Below are 19,186 nucleotides of genomic sequence, written 5' to 3' on the forward strand. Positions count from 1 at the left end.
GGTATTTCAATTATAAAATCTTGTTTATAACCTTTCCTGTTCTCTTTCTTCATATTTTGGTCTCCCAAAAACACAGGGAACAATGGGTGGAGGGCCAGTTGGGAAGACTACAGACACCTTGCTGCCCATTGCAGACACCTGCTGATTTTTGTAAAATCTTTAATTCAGTTACAGCTACAATTTTATATGGAGATATATCTGTGTCAAAGTACTGGAAGGGACCTCAAGTGGTCATCAAGTTCAGTCCCCTGCACTCAGCAGGACCTATCACCATCTTGGACAGTTTTTTTTTTTAAATCTGTTTATTTGCCCGTGATTCATACATGGCCCCATCAAGGCCCTTTGCTTTCCATCCCAGGGGAATAAGGGCAATGCAATGTGGGAAGATGACATCACATACCCACAACCACTTGTAGGGCACTTTTTTTTCCGTGATGCACCTGCAAAAATACCCAGATACTGCTGATAGGAATAAGGGGATTTCAAAGTTGGTGGGGTCCTTTCAAAAAGGAGCCCTGTCTGGATGAGCTGCACGGCAGCAAGCCACAACAATTTTGAAGTGCTGTGGCCGCTGGCAATATATATTTCAGCGCCTCTTTAGTAATCTTTGAAATGTCCATTTGCATGGCCATTTCAAAGATTTGGGCTAGCGTAGACATAGCTAGAAAGAAGAAAATCTGTCTCACCTTTAACTCCATTTAGATTCCTTTACAGGTCTTCAATCATTACCAAACTTAAAGGTCAAGACTGGCCTTCCTATAAGGAAATCCCAGTGTAGGGTCCCTCTTACTGGTCTTTGTCTGATCCAAGAGACTCTAGATCTCCATCTCACTCTTGTTCTAGGATCAAGTCACTTTGTTGCCAAAAGCCTCTACTCTTGCCCTACCATCCCTCAACATGCAGTGCTGGATCCCATGGAAGAAGAGGAGGAATGAATGGAAGAATCCTTAGGTCTTCCTTCTATTTTTTTTTCATCTTCCACAGTAAGGAAATCACTCCAGAGTCTTTATCTCCCCTCCAAGGATTTCAGAGGTTTTCTGGGCCTGATTAGGAGGGTCAACACTTTTTTCTCTGGGGTGTGCAGGAGAAACATGTATTGGAGAATCCACATACTGTCCTAGTTATTTTTCTCACTCCTGCTGCAGGAAGAGTTGCATTTTCCATCAATGAAGCACTACTGTGTCTAGCGAAAACGCTCTGAAAAAATTCTGTCCTCTATATTACGTATAACCAAACAAGTGGACAGACAATGCCAAGTCCCTCAATTTCTTTACCCATCTAGTTCCTGACTCTTTGGTGATCGTAAGTGCTAATGAATGGTCCCATCATTCTCACCCTTAGATTATTGCCAAGAATAAAGAATATAAGAGCCTTTACTTATATGGTCCAAAGACTGTGTTACTTCTGCCACTCTCTGTTCTGTAAGAGACTGGAGTTCTTGAAGTTCTTGACAGCACAGAAGAAAAGATTTCTATTTCTGGTGCTTCCTGGGCCCAAAGAAATCTGGTGGCCTTCTCCCCATTCTAGAGCTGAAAATACTGAATCCTTTCAACAGAAAAAAAAAAATCAATAGCAGGGTGGTTACCCTTGCTGCTCGTATCCCTTACCTGGAGACTGGCATGTAACCCTCAGCTTACAAGACACTTGCACATATGATACATCACTTTGACAGGAAGTACCTTTTATTTGTAGCAGACACCAAAAATTACCTATGTATATTTTGTTTCCATTTGACCTGTCATCAGCCCCAAGGATCTTCAAGTGCATGGCAGTTGTAGAGCTCTGAGCTGTTTGTATGTCTTCAAGATGTTTACAATGAGGCCAACAGCCACCACGAGGTGGGGTGTAGGGCAGCCGTGTCCCCACCCCTATACGGCATGGAGCAATGCTGCAGGCACTTCAAAGGGGCTCGAGGTAATTGCCCCCCATTGCCCTCCCCTTTGGTTGGCCTGGATGTTTATGTCCATGATCAAGAACCAGTTAGTACAAATTCTTTTGTAGAGCACCACTGCCATATTTTGTCTGAAGAAGCAGAGAGGTGTAACATAGCCCCAACTGTGCAAAGAAGCTATGCAGCTATTGCAAAGAGGTTATGCTGCTGTTGAATTTGTGCATTCATTATGATGTTTCCATGGTGGCCTTTCACCATGCAAGACTGAGAAACACATTTGCAGATTCCTTCATCAGTGTTGTCACAGCCAGTGGTTCCCAACCTTTACGAGATGGTGACCCATTTTGACAATTCAGTAAGACTTTGTGACCCAAGTCAATTCAAAACTGGGGTGGGGAAGGGAGAGAGGAGGTTCTTCCCAGGGAAAAATAAAATTACAAAACTTGAATGGCCCCCTCCTGCCCGTCCCCAGGCTTAAACCCCTCGCAGCACCAAACCGCTGCCCATTTTCTTCCATATTTTTCATCTGTAATATATTTGCAACCAAAGTGGACAAGTACATAAGATTTTGCTTCATGTGGGCCACAGTGCAGATTCCATCACAGATTCTGTTCATTTTCCATGGCCCATTCGTCTCCTTACATGCATGCACTTCATATTCTCTTATTCCAGGAGTACTTAGGAAACTGAAAAGAGCCAAAATAACTTTAATCTTGAGGGACCAGAATGTCCAAGATAGCGTTGGTTCACTGGCCCCTCTATGTGACGTCTATTAACAGATCCTCAACTAGAGGCAAAGTTATCTCATAACCGAGGTTTGTCTACATCCAAACCTCTAGTTGTTCTCTGTCATGACAGATGATCTGTGGCTGAATTGCCATGAGAAACTATGCTCTCAAGAGACCATCTTCGTGAGCAGCAGAAAGCAATCTGCCAGAGCCATGTGTGCAGAAAAGTGGAAGAAGTTTTTGATTTGAACACAATCACAACATTATTGCCCCAAATACTCATGCCGGAGTATCTGTTACTTCAGAACGATCAGGCTTTCAGCTAGTTCTGTGAGCGTTTACCTCACTTCTGTTTCTACACTACATCCACCAGTAGATGGGTTTTCTATTTTCTTTCACCTTTTTGCTTCCTGATTTTTGAAAGGTCTACTTAGTGTTTACACTCATCCCTCACTATATGAGCACAATTGGTTCCTAACTTTGTGCTCATAGGTAGGGACTCTAACTTCCTATTAAAATGTCTGTAAAAGCTTCTGATTGGTTCCAGGTGCTTGGAGTGGCAGCAGGTGGCACTGCTTTTGAAAGGCTGGGGGCAGTTTGGGGCCATGAGCAGGAGGGCAGGTTAAAACCTGCATGTGGCTCAGGTGGAGGAGGTGGTGGCATGTTCCTCCTGGCTGCAGCAGGGGTACCGGGGGGAGGGGTTCAGAAGGGGATGGGGTGGGTGTTGGGAGCAGGCTGTGGGGGTTGTGTGGGGAGCAGGGGGCTGGGGGAATGTTGGGACTGGGCGGGGGGACTGTGTGGGGAGTTGCCATAGGGGGAGTGTTGGAAGCGGGGGCTGCGGGTCTCCCCACACCCTGGCCAGGGATCCTATAGCCAGCTCAGCTTCAGCCGCGGGGCTGCAGGTCTCGCCACCACCCGGGCAGCTCGGCTCCAGCTGTGGGGCTGTAGTTCTCCCCTCCCTCAGCCAGGGACCCCACATCCGGCTTGGCTCCAGCCACAGAGTGCAGGTCACCCTGCACCCCAGCCGGGGAACCCCACAGCTGGCTCGACTCCAGCTGCAGGGGTGTGGGTCACCCCGTTCCCCACCGTGGGAACCCTGTGGGGCTGGGGGTCACCCTGCACACCAGCCAGGGACCCAGGGTCTGGCTCGTATAAGCGGGGAAGTTCACTCACATAGTGAACAATTGTAAGTATATGTGTTCCTCATTTTAGCGAGTACTCATAAGTAGAGTACACGTTAAACAAGGGATGAGCGTACCTTCCTGTTTCTGATCATGTACCTATATGATATTTCAGTCTAGTCTTTTCCAAATTTATAGCACCTCCCCTTTGAGTCTCTGGCTGCAATCTTGTTACTGTTATGTATGAAAATGGCTTTTCTGGTGGCAGTCACATCCGCTAAGAGTGTTGAAGGACATGAATGTTTTCTTGCCTATTCTCCTTTTCTAGTCTTCAATTAAGGCCATTTTCTTTAGGCTACACCCTAAGGCAGTGTCAGCTTTCCATATAAGTCAGGTTATTCACTTAGGCTGTGTCTGCTGATAGGAATAAGGGGATTTTGAAGTTGCCAGGGTCCTTTTGAAAAGGAGTCCCATCTGGACAAGCCGCACAGTGGTGAGCCATGGCAATTTCGAACTCCTGCGGCTGCTGGCATGCTAATGAAGCACTGAATATGTATTTGCATGGCCATTTCGAAGTTTTGAGCTAATGTAGACATAGCCTTACTGTTTTTTTTCCTGAAACACTCTTCTTTGAAAACTGAGGAAACGCTTTGTACATTAACTATTCAGAGAGCTTTGGTTTCTACTTGGACTTCACTAAACTTCTCCTGGGCTTTTCATAGTATGCACTGACCAGGTTATAGATGTCAGCTTAGTGAATCTCATTGGATTCCTGACTGCTTTAAGTCCTGCTGCAATCTTGCTTATGTCTTTCTTCCATGAAGACTAACTTCTCACTCCATGCCCATTTCATCGTTTTCTAAGCAATGTTCTGTTTGGTGATATCTGCAGGACAACATCGTGGTTGTCTTTTTTCATTTTTTTTTCTCTTAAGCGTCGTGTGACAATGCCATTTTTCTCAAGTCAGTGTTACGATCTCTGTTCAGATGATCTAAAATCCTTCCATCTGTAAAAGAACTACTGATGCATCACCTGCACTGAAATGTATATGTGCACAATCACACAAAGGGGGGGAAAAGGTTGTTCTTTGAGATGTATTGTGCACATATCTATTCCTTGACCCTCGCACTTTCTCTGCTGGTTTGGACATCATAGATATAATAATGTGAAGAAACAGAGAATGATGCCACTTTACCTATTTTGTGTCCTCACCTCAGAGCCTAAGGAGAGCAGGGCTTGTGCCCCATCTGGTAGTTCTGCCAGCAAAAGTTTGACTCAGATGATTTCACAACCACCAACACTGTATATGGCCAAGATACATCTCAAAGAATAATAGTTACTGAACTGCTAAGTTACCAGTTTTTGGAAGCCAGATTGGCCTGCAAGCTTCATAATCATTTAGCTGATCTGCATTCTGTAAAGCTAATGATTTTAACTGATATTTGATAGCTATTGTCTCTCAGAGGAGATGTAGCTTTCTAATAACTTCATAATAAAGCCATTTTACATTTGAAAGAGAATTGTACACCATAATAGGGTTTTTTAAAGATGTATGAAATACTTATTACTGAATATAACATTTCCCTGTATCTAGGTTCGTCCAGCTTTCTGAAGAACCAGTTGAATTGATACTCTATATTGGATGCAGAAATCAAGCAAACTAGTTTTAGGGAATTTCCCTTATACTATGTACATTTTTTTAAAGGTTGAGTGATCCGTGTTCAAGCAGATGGGATGAAAGAAGTTTGTCCCAGCGATCAAGATCTTGGTCACACAATGGGTATTCTGATCTCAGTACCCTGCGGTATACCAGCCACCACAAAAAGCGCCGAAAAGAAAAAAAGAAGACAAAGCACAAAAAGAAAGCCAGAAAGCAAAAGCATTTCAAGAAGCATAAACAAATTAAAAAAAGGAGAACTTCACCTTCATCAGAGGTAGAATCCTCTCGTTCTTCTACCAGGAGGACAAAGTCATCTTGTGATCATGAGAAGAAGTCTCCATCTTCCTCGTCATGTTCTAGACGTTCATCCAGAAAAGACTGGTCTAACGCTGACAAAGATGACCAGAGTTCATCAACTCTGTCAAGCAGAGATTCTCGATCCAACTACAGATCCAGGTGTAGATCTAGATCTAGATCAAGATCAAGGTCTTATTCCAGAAGAAGTTCTAGATCAAGAACAGCATCTAAGTTGTCGCATTCTCGAAGCAGATCAAGATCTAGTTCTAACTCCAGACATCACAGGACAGTTTCAAATTCACCACGAAATACAGCAGCACAGTTGAATGAAAATAAGCCAAATAAGCCTGAACCTGTAAAAGCTGTGATACCACAGAGTGATAAAATTGTAGTACAACCTATTGTAGCTGAAAATATTCCTGTTATTCCCTTAAGTGACAGTCCTCCACCTTCCAGGTGGAAACCTGGACAAAAGCCCTGGAAGCCATCTTATGAGCGAATTCAGGAAATGAAAGCTAAAACAACTAATTTAATGCCGATCTTAAGTAACTACAGTTTAGCAAGTATTAAAGAGGTTAATACTTCCTCCTCCTACCGGAAGCGACAAAAGAGTTCAGATAGTGATCGAAGTGATTATTCAAAGTCTCAGAGTGAAAGAAGTTCAGATAGTTGGCGAAGATCAAGGAGCAGGTCTTCTCGAAGCAGGTCTTACTCCAGATCTTATACAAGATCAAGGAGTCCATCTAGTTCAAGATCAAGATCTCGGTCAACTGGCAAATCTCAATCACCAAACAGATACCGCAGTGACCGGTCAGGCTACAGTGGGTCATCATCTTATTACTCTCTTAGTGATGATGATAGACATGGAAGCAAAAGGAAATCTGAATCCAGTGAACAAAATTTTCCATTACTGAAGAAAAGGCAGGAGAGTAGCTCAGAAAGTAGTGCACTTGTTAAGAAGAGTAAAGCCTACGATGAATCTTCTCAAGGACGAAAAGAGAGTGAGAGTAGATCTTCGTTAGACTTTTCTACAGATAGTGAGCATTCTGTTAAAATACAGCCAGTCCAAGAAAAAGGAGGATATTCTCAACCAGAAGGAGGCAATCAGAAAGAGAATAAAAACAATTTGACTACTGATGGAAGCGAAGGCAAATCCAAGTCTGAATGGGACAATGACCATTCAAAAAAAAAAACCTTGAGGGAGAAAAGTCCTGAACAGCCTAAAAGTGGTGCAAAGACAAAAAGAAAGACTTACTCAGGCAGTAAATGGGACTCAGAATCAAATTCAGAAAGAGGAGAGACAAGAAATGGTAGAGAAGATTCTAGGCCCTCATCCAGTAAAGAGGAAGGTGAGGCCACATCAGGATCTGATACAGAGCCCAGTCTGACCAAAAGCAGGGTGAAAACTAAATTAAATTCTTCAGAAGCTTTTCTGGATTCTTCTGACCGTACGTGGAAGACAAGCAAGCAACACTCCTCTTCTTCTGCATCTGAAAATTCCCACTCCAATTTGGCAAATATTAAAGGAAAGTCAAAAAAACATAAACATGGGTCCAAAAAGAATATCAAAAAGTCACATTCCAAAAAAGCCAAAGAGAAATCAAAGGAGAAAAAAGAGAAGAAGCATAAAGTTCAAAAACAAAAAGAGTTGTTTCACTGGCAGCCTCCACTGGAGTATGGGGAGGAGGAAGAAGACGACATGAATGAAAAGCCTGTTACTAAAGAGGATAAAAAACAGAAGCAACTTACCAGAGACAAGGAAGATAAAAACCAAGAAGCTTATGAAAACAACAAAATTTCCAAAGATAAAAATGGAAATGCTGAAAAGTCTTGTGAAGATGAGAACCTCTTGAGTAAGAACACTATATGCAGTAAATCACCAGATCATAAAGATAAAGACAACAGTGATCACAACAATTCAGCAGGTATATCAAACCCAGAAATAAATTTAGCTACTTCAAAAAAAGATATTAAACATATTGAAGAAAGTAAACAAAATAGATCAGAAGATGTTGTGCAGACAGATGACAACATGGAGATTTGTACTCCAGATCGTAACTCTCCTGCAAGGGTTGTTGTGGACATTTTGTCTCCTGTCATCCTGAGTGCTAAATCTCAGACATTAAATATTTGTGTGAATAAAGATTTACCCAGTGAGAATCCTGGACCAGACACAGCCAAACAAGGAAACAGTATTACAGAACTGATCAATGCTAAAGAAGTCAAAAAAATAGGAATACAAGACAGTAGCCCCATTGCCATGGTTGCTACTGTGGAAAACTCTTTGAAAACTGAAATAACAGAAAATATACAAAGCAGTGTGATCGATAATAAATGGAAGCCTTTACAAGGTGTAGGTAATGTACAGTCTGCTACTATTAGTAGTGCTGCAGAAGTTACAAACAGTACTTCAGCACCTGACTCTAAGCCACAAGGTTTAAGAATAGAAATAAAAAGTAAAAATAAAGTCAGGCCAGGATCTCTGTTTGATGAAGTTAGGAAAACAGCACGGTTAAATCGGAGACCAAGAAACCAAGAGAGTTCAAGTGATGAACAGTCTCCTCCAAGCAGAGATGACAACAGCCAGTCCAGGAGTCTAAGTAGGTCACGAAGTAAATCTGAATCTAAATCCAGACACAGAACAAGATCTCTGTCCTACAGTCAGTCAAGAAGTCGATCGCGAAGTTCCACTTACTCCTACAGGTAAGCAATTTGTTATGTAATCTCTCATTTAGTAATCTACAATTCTATTTTAACAGTAAGCAAATAAATTTGAGATAGTTGAGTTCTGAGTTGACAGGAACTCTCTTTTTCCCCACAGTATTGTGCTAACTAGAAAGTAGCCATTTATCTCTTCAGTAACTAGTTTACAGTAAAGCTCTTTATTTTTCACATTTACCTTGAAGTGTAATTCTGTTTCCCTCAGTGTTAATTTTATTTTTGCTTTAGTGTATGCTTTTCAAAGTTTTGTCATTTATAGATCAAGAAGCTATACAAGAAGCCGAAGCAGAGGATGGTACAGTAGAGATCGGTCAAGAAGTCGAAGTAGATCTTATCACAGTTACAACAGTCGTAGGTAAGAATACGATACGATTTTGTCAAGGAGGTCACAGAAGTCATGGATTCCATGACTTTAATGGACATCAGTGACTTCCTTAGCTTCAGCCCCACCACCAAAACAGGGCTGAAGTGCATGTCAGCCCTCTGTGGCTGGAGTGACTTTCAGATCTGCACACACATAAATCCCAAGCCTAGAGTCTCGGGGTTGGAGCAGCTCTCAGCTCCCACTTCCAGAGGTCTAAAGGCTCTGAGAGACCTCTCACCCTTGTAGTGGGGCTTGGACTGTCAGTCTCCCACCTATTGATGTGCCATAAACTTATGGGAATTTGTGTTTACTGCCCATGACCTGTCCGTGACTTTGAAAAATTCCTCTGACAAGTCTTAACCTTAGTCATAGGTAAATTTCTGTGATAGAGCTAACTCTCTGCTTATGTGTTTATCACAAACAGTACAAATCAGATACATCCTTGTAAATTAAATTAGTTTGGTTTTGAGATGCTGATTTGTAGGTATGCAAGTGCTTCCTGGAAGCGATCTACTGTGAAATATGTATGATTTTTAATAGAATTTATAGTCTTTTGTAACTGTTTATTTTTGGAGAATAGTTCTTTTTAAATGTCATGCAGTATGAACAAGGAATATCAAGCAAGTCACTGGGAATATTTTCCTAATTAAGTCCTTGGTCTGAATTTAATGACTAATATGTATTTCCTTCTTGTGTCACAGTCGAACCTATAGTAGAAGTCGATCCAGAAGCAGTTCATATGATCATCACAGTCGATCTAGGTATGGATTATGATATATGCAAACACAGGGAGCAAAATAATTTTTATAATGAGCAAATGTATTAAGACTCGGATATTGTTCAAAATACAGCATCACAGTAGACCATACTGTAGCAAACTTAACGTCCTGAAGTGAAATCAGATTGTTTTCGAAAAAGAAAAAGAGTAATTGATATATCCGTATATCAAAGTTATGTGCGTGGCATTAGAACCTGGAGAGAATAGAACTGAGAATTGGTGGCCTTTACTGCTGCTTTCAGCTTTTTTGTCTTATGTATTAAATTCCCAGCAAATTTTCCTGTTGAATAGTAACAGAGAGGTAGCTGTGTTAGTCTGTACTCTAACAAAACAAAGCAGCAGAAATGTAGCACTTTAAAGACTAACAAAATGATTTATTTGGTGATGAGCTTTTTGAGACAGACACACTTATTCATGTGGTCAAGGGGGGAAAACAAAGCTTGATATTCTTGATACTTAGTTCAAAATTTGCAAGCAGATTTATAAAATAGTCTTTATATATTTCAAAATATATTGTTATTTTTAAAAGTACACTGCTTATTTGGATAAACCACTGCTGAGTGAAGAAACTTCTACACTTCCTGTTAAACTTTTTATTAAATTGACAGTTAACTTCAAGTAGCAGTAGGAATGTAGCAAGAAAAATCTTTCCTATGTTCAAGAAACATCCAAAATTCTGATGTTTATAATTTCAGAAAAGAGATTTCCAAAGTCTTCAATTATTTTTTCCCTGTTAAAGTAGGTCATATACTTATGATAGTTACTATAGCAGAAGTCGTAGTCGAAGTAGAAGTCAAAGGAGTGACAGCTACCGCAGATCTCGAAGTTATGACAGACGATCCAGGTATGTAATTTTTCAGTGCCACAATTTCACAAACTCAGTTGTACACAGTTAATTTCCTTAGATGCTTTATTAGACATTTATAAGGAAAAACATTTCAACAGATGTAGTCTTTTTGAAGTATAAAATGTACTTAAAATGTAGCAAATTTCTTTTATAATACAGAAAGGTCTCAGTACACAATCCTGCTCTTATACAGCTGACCCCAATTCCTACAGTAAACCCTGTAGTGTGATTTTCAGTTGCGCTTAATTCACTCCCCCCTGCCCTGGCTCAATCCCCCTCTGCTCCGCACAGCCCTGGCTCAGCCCCCCACCCCCACCACCCCCCAGCTCCACTAACGACCCGCACATAGCTCCTGCTCACCCACCACCCCCACCTCTGGGTCTAGCTTACCACCCCTGAGGCACGACTCTGGCTCAACCTCCCGTCTCCGGTTCAAACCTCCTGCCTGCTAACCATCCACGCGTGGCTCTGGCTCACTCTCCACTCACACGCCCAGCGCTGGCTCTGGCTCACCACCCTTCATGCATGGCTCTAGCTCACCCTCCGCCTTGTTTAAACCCCCACCCCCCCACACACACACACAGCTCCAGTTCAGACTGCACGCCCTGGTTCAAACCCCTCACATACAGCCCCGGTTCCACCCTCCAGCCCTGGTTTAAACTGCTCACACACGGCTCTTGTTCAAACACCCACCCCCTGTTCAATCCCCCTGCCAGCTCACCACCCTTCATGCATGGCTCTGGCTCAACTGCTCACCCACAGGCCGGCTCACCACCCAAGCATAGCTCCGGTACAACTCCACCCTGCAGCCCTAACGCACGCCAGGCTTAGCACACATGCTATTGTGTAACAGTAGCCCACAGGTATAAAAGACTGAAAACCAAGGTTCTACTGGATGGTAGATACTTTTTAGCTAGACTTTAATGTCAATACAAAGATGTGTGAAAGGCAGATGAAAAATAACTACGCCAACAGGAACAACAATCAAAATACAATTAAAGTAACTGTAAGTGTAATTACAGTTAAACAGGGAGAGACTTTGGCTACATTCTTCACAGTACAATTGCCGTTAAAGGTGACATTCCTAGCACATGTTTGAAAAAGAACTGCTGTCTATGAGCCTAGTGCATTGCAGGTTATTTGTCTGTACAGTGTGGTCCATGGTATAAATTTAGGGCTATGTATCCACAATCCAATCCATAGTGGTTTTTCCTCAGATGTCTGGGGGTGGTTTGCACAAAGATCAGAGTGATGTATGTTTTAGGTAGTAACTTAAGTTTTAGTCATTCTCTTAACTAGCATCACTTGGATGGAAAATATGTCAGCATGTAGCAACATCACTTCTTCTGTCCCATTTGTAATATATGGAGATATACAGACCTCCAGTGGTCATCGAGTCCAGTCCCCTGCCCTCTTGGCAGGACCAAGCACCATCCCTGGCAGTTTTTTTTTTTTTTTTAAATCTTATTTGTTCTGGTCTCCTAAATGGCCTCCTGAAGGATTGAACTCACAGCCCTGGCTTTCTCAAACCACTGAGCCATCCCTCTCTTTTTATTTCTCAGTATTCTTTTTTCCTCTGTATATCTCTCTCTCTTTTTTAAATAACACTTCCCAGTTTCTAGTCTGTGGCCATCGCTCCCACCCCTTCCCTTTTCCATCCACTGATGACATAAAGTTTGTCTACATGGTGCGATAATGCACATTAGTAAAGGTGTGAATTCTAACATTCACCAGTGTGTAGCATGCTAACTGGTCTTGGCATGCACTCGGTTTCCTTTTTTCTCACTCCAGAATCTTGTAGTGTGCCCCAGCGGAGTTAGCGTCATTCAGCTAGTGCACAGTGTTAGAACTGACACCCATATCAGCATTTCATTCTGCATTAATGTTGACACCCTCATAAGGTTAATCGAGGGTAGGAAATAGACACCTCTAAATCGTTTCAGGCTGTCTGCCAGCATCAGGAAGGCAACATTAGATCAGGGTACACTTATTTGCATTGGAAGGTTTTCTTCACAATCAAGAAGATGAAAAAAGAACCTCAGGCGAGCTGCATCCTTCATTTTAGCCAAGCATTCAACATTTCTGGTTATATAGCTGGGAAGTTCTTATGCTCATCTTGATAAGCTGATATTTCCAAAACCTAGTTTTATCATTTCGGGGGGCCCAGTTTTGCGAAACCCAACTTGCCTGTTGTGTTGATACTTTTCACATGAGGTAAAGGTTTTGCAGGATTAGGCCCTTGAAGAAAACACAAGGTAAAGCAGCTCTAAGGTTCCATTCGAAAGGAATGGAATACCTCTTCAGCTTGTGCTGGCTTACCAAACTAAAGAAAATAAAATATATCCATTAATTCTGCTTCCAAAATTAGTTACTGTATACGATATCCTAGCCATGCTGAAGTTAATGGTAAAGCCCCTTTTGACCTCACTGCAAAGAGGATTTCACCCTGGAAATTTAGCACACATTTTAGATTGTAAGGAATAGGCTTCAAAATAATGCACTTCTAACAGAAAGGTCACATTTTCAAAGGATATTGTGTTCCTGTAGAAATTTCCACATATTTTGTTTCCCTTCTCACCTTCAGTTATTTCGTAAGACTTGGACTGCCACAATTATGAACCTGAAACAAAAAGATAGAAATCTGATTTGTAAAGAGTTTTAATCCTTTTTCTCCTAATTCTAGGTCTTATGGCTCAGACAGTGAAAGCGATCGCAGTTACTCTAACAACCGAAGCCCCAGTGAAAGCAGCAGATATAGCTGAAAATGCCTCCTCAGCAATGTTGATTATATTTAGTAATTGTATGTAAATGTTGGAAAATACCTTTTGTTCTATCAGTGACACAAATGAAAGTGAAGGATTTTTACTGACTGAGGTTAAACTTTTGCATGTTAGCAGTGGATTTATTTGACTGGCTGCTTATATGCAGATGGACATTTTGAGCGCAATCCACTCAAATTTTGGAGGTCTTTTCCTTGTGCCAATGCTACTGGAACAAACTATGAAGACTAACTTTATTTGATTGAATCAAATTTCCCAAACCATAGAATAACATTTATGTAAATATGCTGGGTATTCCTTTTCTGTGTGCAGTAATCTGTACTATCTCAAAGTAGTCCTATAAATATTGCAGGGCTCTCAGCACATTATTTTGAAATAAATGCTGATAATGATAAAACTTTGAAGAGAAATATTTGTAACAGCTGCCGTCTGTATATTTTTGGTAAAATGCTAATTTTTAAATGCTGGATATCAGTTCAGTGGTGTCTTGTACATACTTATAAACATAGATTTAACAATAACAAGTTTATGAAAACAGACTGCCATTCTGTCTTAAGGGTCCTCCCATTGCGCCTTGATATTGCAGAGGTATGAGGAAAAGGGTGAGATATTGCACGCCATGCAGATTGTAACACTGAGGTACAATGTGCAAAAAGAATGATGAATCGGAGATGATTCTTAATATCCAATTTGTCCAAAAACTTAATTGGTTTTAAGTGATATTCTTTATAGAAATTAGCCCAGCATGTTAAGACTACAGAAAAATTTTGCTTCTGAGCAGTCCTTTTGTGCTGCCATGCATGGAGCATATCAGTTTGTCTTTGAAGTTATATGTTATAAATCTTTGAATCACATTATGAGTCCATGAAAATAGACACGAAGAGTAGTTGTGACAAAATAAATCATAATGGTCTATTCCAAAATGTTTGTAAGTAAAGCCTAGTCTTCTAAACTAGGACCTACACTTCTGCCTTAGAGAAATATCATTGTTCAGTTAGACTACTTCTTAATCTGTTACATGGCATTGCTATAAAAAAGTGATATGTTTAATAAAAAGTGTTCACTGTACTTTACTTCAGAAGTTTAATGCCAAAAGTGAGTCAACATTATGAACAAATGGCTTGCAAAATTTAAGGAGGGTTGAGTAACTTTCTTGCAAAACCCTGGTTCATCTGATATAAAACTGTTTGTAAAATAAATACATTTTTCATTGTTTAAAAATTTGTATACTAGGAAATGATTTTTTTATTTAAACAGCCGTAGTAAACTCTTAAAATCTGCATTTATAATGGAAGAGCTGACTAATATAGCTTTAACAGTGCTAATGAGTACTGCAATGTAATATAGTTTGCTGTACTAGCTTCCTATAACATTTTGAGATTAACTTCTCTCAAATGTTTTGAAATAGTGAAAATTATTTTCTATCTCATCTCAAGCTTTGAAGTTTAAAAGTTGTCAACTTTTTTCTTAGTTAATTCAGTGATTTTTGATAGAATTAAATTACAAAAAAATAGTCTTTAGATGCTCAACTGAAATATGCAAAGGAAATTTTAAAAGGTTAAACATTTAATATCACACGCCACTTGCCCTCTGTCCATAACTAAAAGGGAGCATTTTAGTTTACAGCATCTGGGATACCTAAAACTGAACTAATTGAGATTTGAATATCCAGCTTTCAAACATAGGTTCAATTCAGGCTCCTAATTCCAAAAGTTAAGGTTAAGCCTTTCTAACACTTAGGGGCACTTAAGAAAAAGCACACCCACAGTCTTTTAAATCCAGATGTATTCAGCTGAAGCTATAAAAAGTTGTGTTCTAGCAAGTCACATGTGTTTACAGAAATTTTTCTGATAAAATTGTATCCTGCTAAATCAGAATCATGAATAAATAAGTCAGGGCTATCTCAAAACAACAAAAGTGTTCTTTGGTGCAGATCTGTAATTTTAAATACAAAAGTAACTCAATTTTTCCTCTTGTTTGGAACAGATTAATTCATATTAAATTTTCACTGTTTTGAGGGCTAAACTTGACACACAGCATTCAGAGTCTTAAATCATTGCTGTATCTCTTAGGGTAAAAACAAAAAGTGCTCCCATGCTATAACTTTGTCATGTTTCAGACTAGAGTTGATTTTTAAAGCTAGAAAAATGGGGTGCAATAGAAATACTGTCAGTTAATAGTTATACCAATCCAAAGCATACTAGTAGAATGTTATATTTTTATGGTTCACATCAGTTTTCCGCTTTATAAAGGACTCACTTTATATTTTAGGATTTTTATTTTAAATACTGTATTACATTAGTAGTCCTAACAGAACATGCACTACTGAATGTTTTTATAGTGTTCTGTTTATTTACAGCAAATATGTTATTTAGAAGCAGGTGGTGGTTAAAATAGCAATGACATTTTTGTACATATCTGAAAACTCTGATTTCTTTACTTTTGAAAAAATTCCCCTGCTATTTATGAGGGGAACTTAACAAAATTAAAAGTGTACTTCAGATTCTGTATCCATCTCTGTGTTTTGTGGGTATTTTTTTTAACCTTTCTCTCTCTAAAAACACAAGTTAACTTTTATCTTCCTAACTTATATAGGAAAGGATTCCTACAGCTGTATGGTGAGTTTACATAATAGCTGCATGATGAGCAAATATTTTGAAGAGCTTTGAAGTGAGGAAGTGGTCAGACATCAGATCAAGAGAAAAGATGTGTATACTTTGTGAAAGGATACACTTGGAAGATCTTAGCTGAAATTGTCTCACTTTAACTACTGTATATTCTTTCCTATATATGCATTGCCATATCATATGTGTAACACTAGCAATGCAGTGTTAGTTTTAGTCAGCAGACATGCTGGCTTAGCAGACTAAGAGATAAGTCTTTTAGAGAGTCTGTTTTGGAAAAAAAATCATTGGAAGTCTTGGTTTTGTCTTAATGGAAAGGCTAGTTGCCACAGTACATGGTACAAATGGATTTCCTAAGGGGAGGGCGAATAATAGCATACATCTCTGTTGTCAGATCTCGTCTCTGGCACAAGCTGGTTGACCTGTATTTTTTACATTATGAGACAAAACATGATTTCTTTTTGGTGTAAATGTCAAGCAAAAGTCAATAGGCTCCCGAGGCCAGAAGGGACCACTGTGGTCATGTAATTTCACCTATTATATAACTGAGGACAGAGAATGTTCCTAAAATAATTCCTCAAGCATACCTTTTTAAAATGTTAGTAACTGAAAATCCATGGGCCACGTTTACACTACGAAAATAACTTTGAATTTGCTTACTTCGAAGTTGAGCATCTACACACACCCTACTTTGAAGTTAAACTTCGAAGTAGGGCACTACTCCATTCCCAGGAATGAAGTAAGGACTTTGAAGTTGAGCTCCCTTACTTAAGGGAAAACATGTGTAGACTCTCTTCAGGCTATGTAGAAGTAGCCCCAACTTCAAAGTTAGTTCCTAGTGTAGACACACCCATCGTGACCCTAGGTAAATTGTTCCATTGGTTAACAACTCTCACTTAAAAATGTATATATTGTTTCCAGTCTGAAAATTACACTATTATAAAACCAGAATTGAGACCTGCATATTTATTTCTCTTTAAGCACGTTTTATAAAATTAGAATTGTATCTGGAAATAAACAAAGAGCCAGTGCAGAATGGATAGAGTAGATTTTACAGATAAAAATAAGGTTTTCACCCAGGCTTGTGTTGTTAGTTTAGGGCGTCATTCCATAAAATTTAAATCTAAAATCCCATAATCAACAATAGTAGAACCCCTTTTAAGGAAACCTAAATTTGGTTAAGCGACTTATATTTCTAGTGGTTTTTTTATTAGATTATCAACTAAATGTCATACAGAATACTGTAGCAAGATAGCTCTGGAAAGGATACCATCTTCAGGAATCTACAATAATGGGTAAGCAATTTCCTTTTTAATATGCTTAAGGGAGTAAAATAATAACTTTGGTGGGCATAAAGGAATCCATCACATGAATAACTAGCTCTTGTGCTATCAACAGTTTAAAGAGCCGTAACATAAATGCAGTTTTTCTTTTTTAAATAGACATGCACATGCTGAGGTCTTTACTTCCGCCAGTATCACCTTTACATGAAGGCTATTTGTGTCCTTGTCCTGGGCGGTGAGAGCATTTTAAAATGCTCTTGCTGAAGATCACCCACTATCTGGCAGTGTATTAAATTTCTGTTGATGGCTTTATGTGGTTCCCCATGGTCGTGCTTACCATTTGAAGTAGAACACAGCATTTAGATGACCTTGATCAGCAGGGCGCTGGAGCCCATCTGGTGTAATTTCCAACATGAACACTGCCTAGGATTTAAATCACAAGAAGATAAAGCTCCTTCAGTCACATACCAATGTAAATAACTTTTTGCATTGATATGGTTATGAAAAATGCTCAAACATCTGAATTTTAGGATAGTTTTCAGTTATTTATAGGAGGTTGTCTCTTATTAAAATGTTATAAACTGTAACTTAAAAGGACCAGTTTCTGCATTTAATTACACCCATTATTGCCCAAAGGAGACGACGAGGTTCAGGAGTCCAACTCCCATTGAATTGTTTGGTGCGTTTGCTCTAGCTTGCGCAAATGGTTACATTGTGAAACCCTTGTGTTAGTGACCACTTGCTCACGTGTGTAGTTCCATTCAAATGAACTGCTCACTAGTATTGAGTTAAAGGCTGCTCAAGCTGCCCTGTGGTGACACAAGGGACCCTGCCCTGAATCCGTTCTATTTATTCTGCAAAGTAAGGTGAAATCTCCTATGGCAGGACACATTAGATCGGGACCTGTGGAAGACAGCTCACTATCTGTGGCTGTTCTGCTTCTCGGGTATTCATGGATGTTACCTACCAGAGCACAGAAAAGACCTCTGAATCAAAACCCTGGGCTATGATTGTAAAAGCTCTCAGTCCTACAATCGGTGCTTCCACCAATGCTCCTGTCCCCTTCTCTCTCTATCAATATAGCCCTCCATTACTGTATAGAATCGTGATTCTATCAATATGGCCTCCATTAACGTATAGTATCTGAGCACCTCGCAATCTTTAATGTGTTGTCTTCACAACATCCCTGTGAGGTAGAGAAGTGTTATTTATTATCCTCTCTTCACAGGTGAGATACTGAAGCATGGAGACGTGTAACATACCCATGCTCACACCATGCATGCAAAGCAAAGAATTGAAACCAGGTTGTCAGAGTCCCAGGCAAAGACACCAGACCATCCTTGCTTTTGTGCTTTATCTATCTTGGGGAATTCATAAATCATGGTGTCTTGTGAGGACATCAAGGAAGGGGCTATCCAAGAGCTAACGCTTTCATGATTGCAGACAACTGATTTTTCAGCCCATCAATTCACTGGTTCAGAGGCTGGACAGCATTCTGCTCTAGAGAATTCAGGAGTCCAGCAGGATCTAGAAGTTTATAAAGACAAAGAGATGATCAAAAGACCTGAGATTCAATGTCTGTCTACGCATAACCCCAGAGGCACTGAGACCACTGACGAGGGAGAGTGAAGTCTTTGCTCTGCAACGCTGGCTGAGAGCCAGCTGGCTTTTAGCTCATGCAGAAGACCGCCAGGCTTTACCCTGCAAGGTCCCAGGTGCATTCCCTCTTGCCAACAGCCCAGTCTGTCAGTCTTACATGTGCATATGGGTGCAGAGATATATCAGATCAGACCCAGGTCCAACTAATCCAATAGCCTATCTGCCACTGCTAGTATGAGATGCTTTGGAAGATGGTGCACATAGCCCAGATGTAGGCGGTTAGGAGATACTCTGCTCATAGAGGACCCTACCCAAGCTGTAAAAGTTGGTGCATGAGCATTTATCTCTCTTCTAGAATCACTGTAGATAAAGTGACATCAAGGATGAGAGATGCCAAGGAAATGCATTAGCACTCATCCTTAAGGATACTGTAAGATGTCCTCCAAACCTCTTTGATAACTCCTGCACCGAGGCTGACAGCAGAATAGGATTG

At 40.2% G+C, this 19,186-nt stretch overlaps 1 protein-coding gene across 8 annotated transcripts in view; it reads left to right on the forward strand.

Annotated features, from left to right (window-relative positions):
* The window catches only part of NKTR (natural killer cell triggering receptor), a 62,255-nt gene extending 46,560 nt beyond the window's left edge, over positions 1-15,695 (forward strand). For 6 of the 8 annotated variants that reach the window (XM_074985187.1, XM_074985188.1, XM_074985192.1 and 3 more), the window contains 5 exons: positions 5,446-8,400; positions 8,678-8,773; positions 9,484-9,543; positions 10,300-10,404; positions 13,091-15,695. In XM_074985187.1, coding sequence (XP_074841288.1) covers positions 5,446-8,400; positions 8,678-8,773; positions 9,484-9,543; positions 10,300-10,404; positions 13,091-13,169 — 3,295 coding nt within the window. In that variant the 3' untranslated portion in view covers positions 13,170-15,695. The remainder of the gene's footprint in view (positions 1-5,445; positions 8,401-8,677; positions 8,774-9,483; positions 9,544-10,299; positions 10,405-13,090) is intronic. The other 2 variants (XM_074985189.1, XM_074985190.1) reach the window with 1 other exon arrangement.
* Positions 15,696-19,186: the final 3,491 nt, after the last annotated feature.

Source organism: Carettochelys insculpta, chromosome 2, assembly GCF_033958435.1.
Source record: "Carettochelys insculpta isolate YL-2023 chromosome 2, ASM3395843v1, whole genome shotgun sequence".
Classification (NCBI taxonomy): domain Eukaryota; kingdom Metazoa; phylum Chordata; order Testudines; family Carettochelyidae; genus Carettochelys; species Carettochelys insculpta.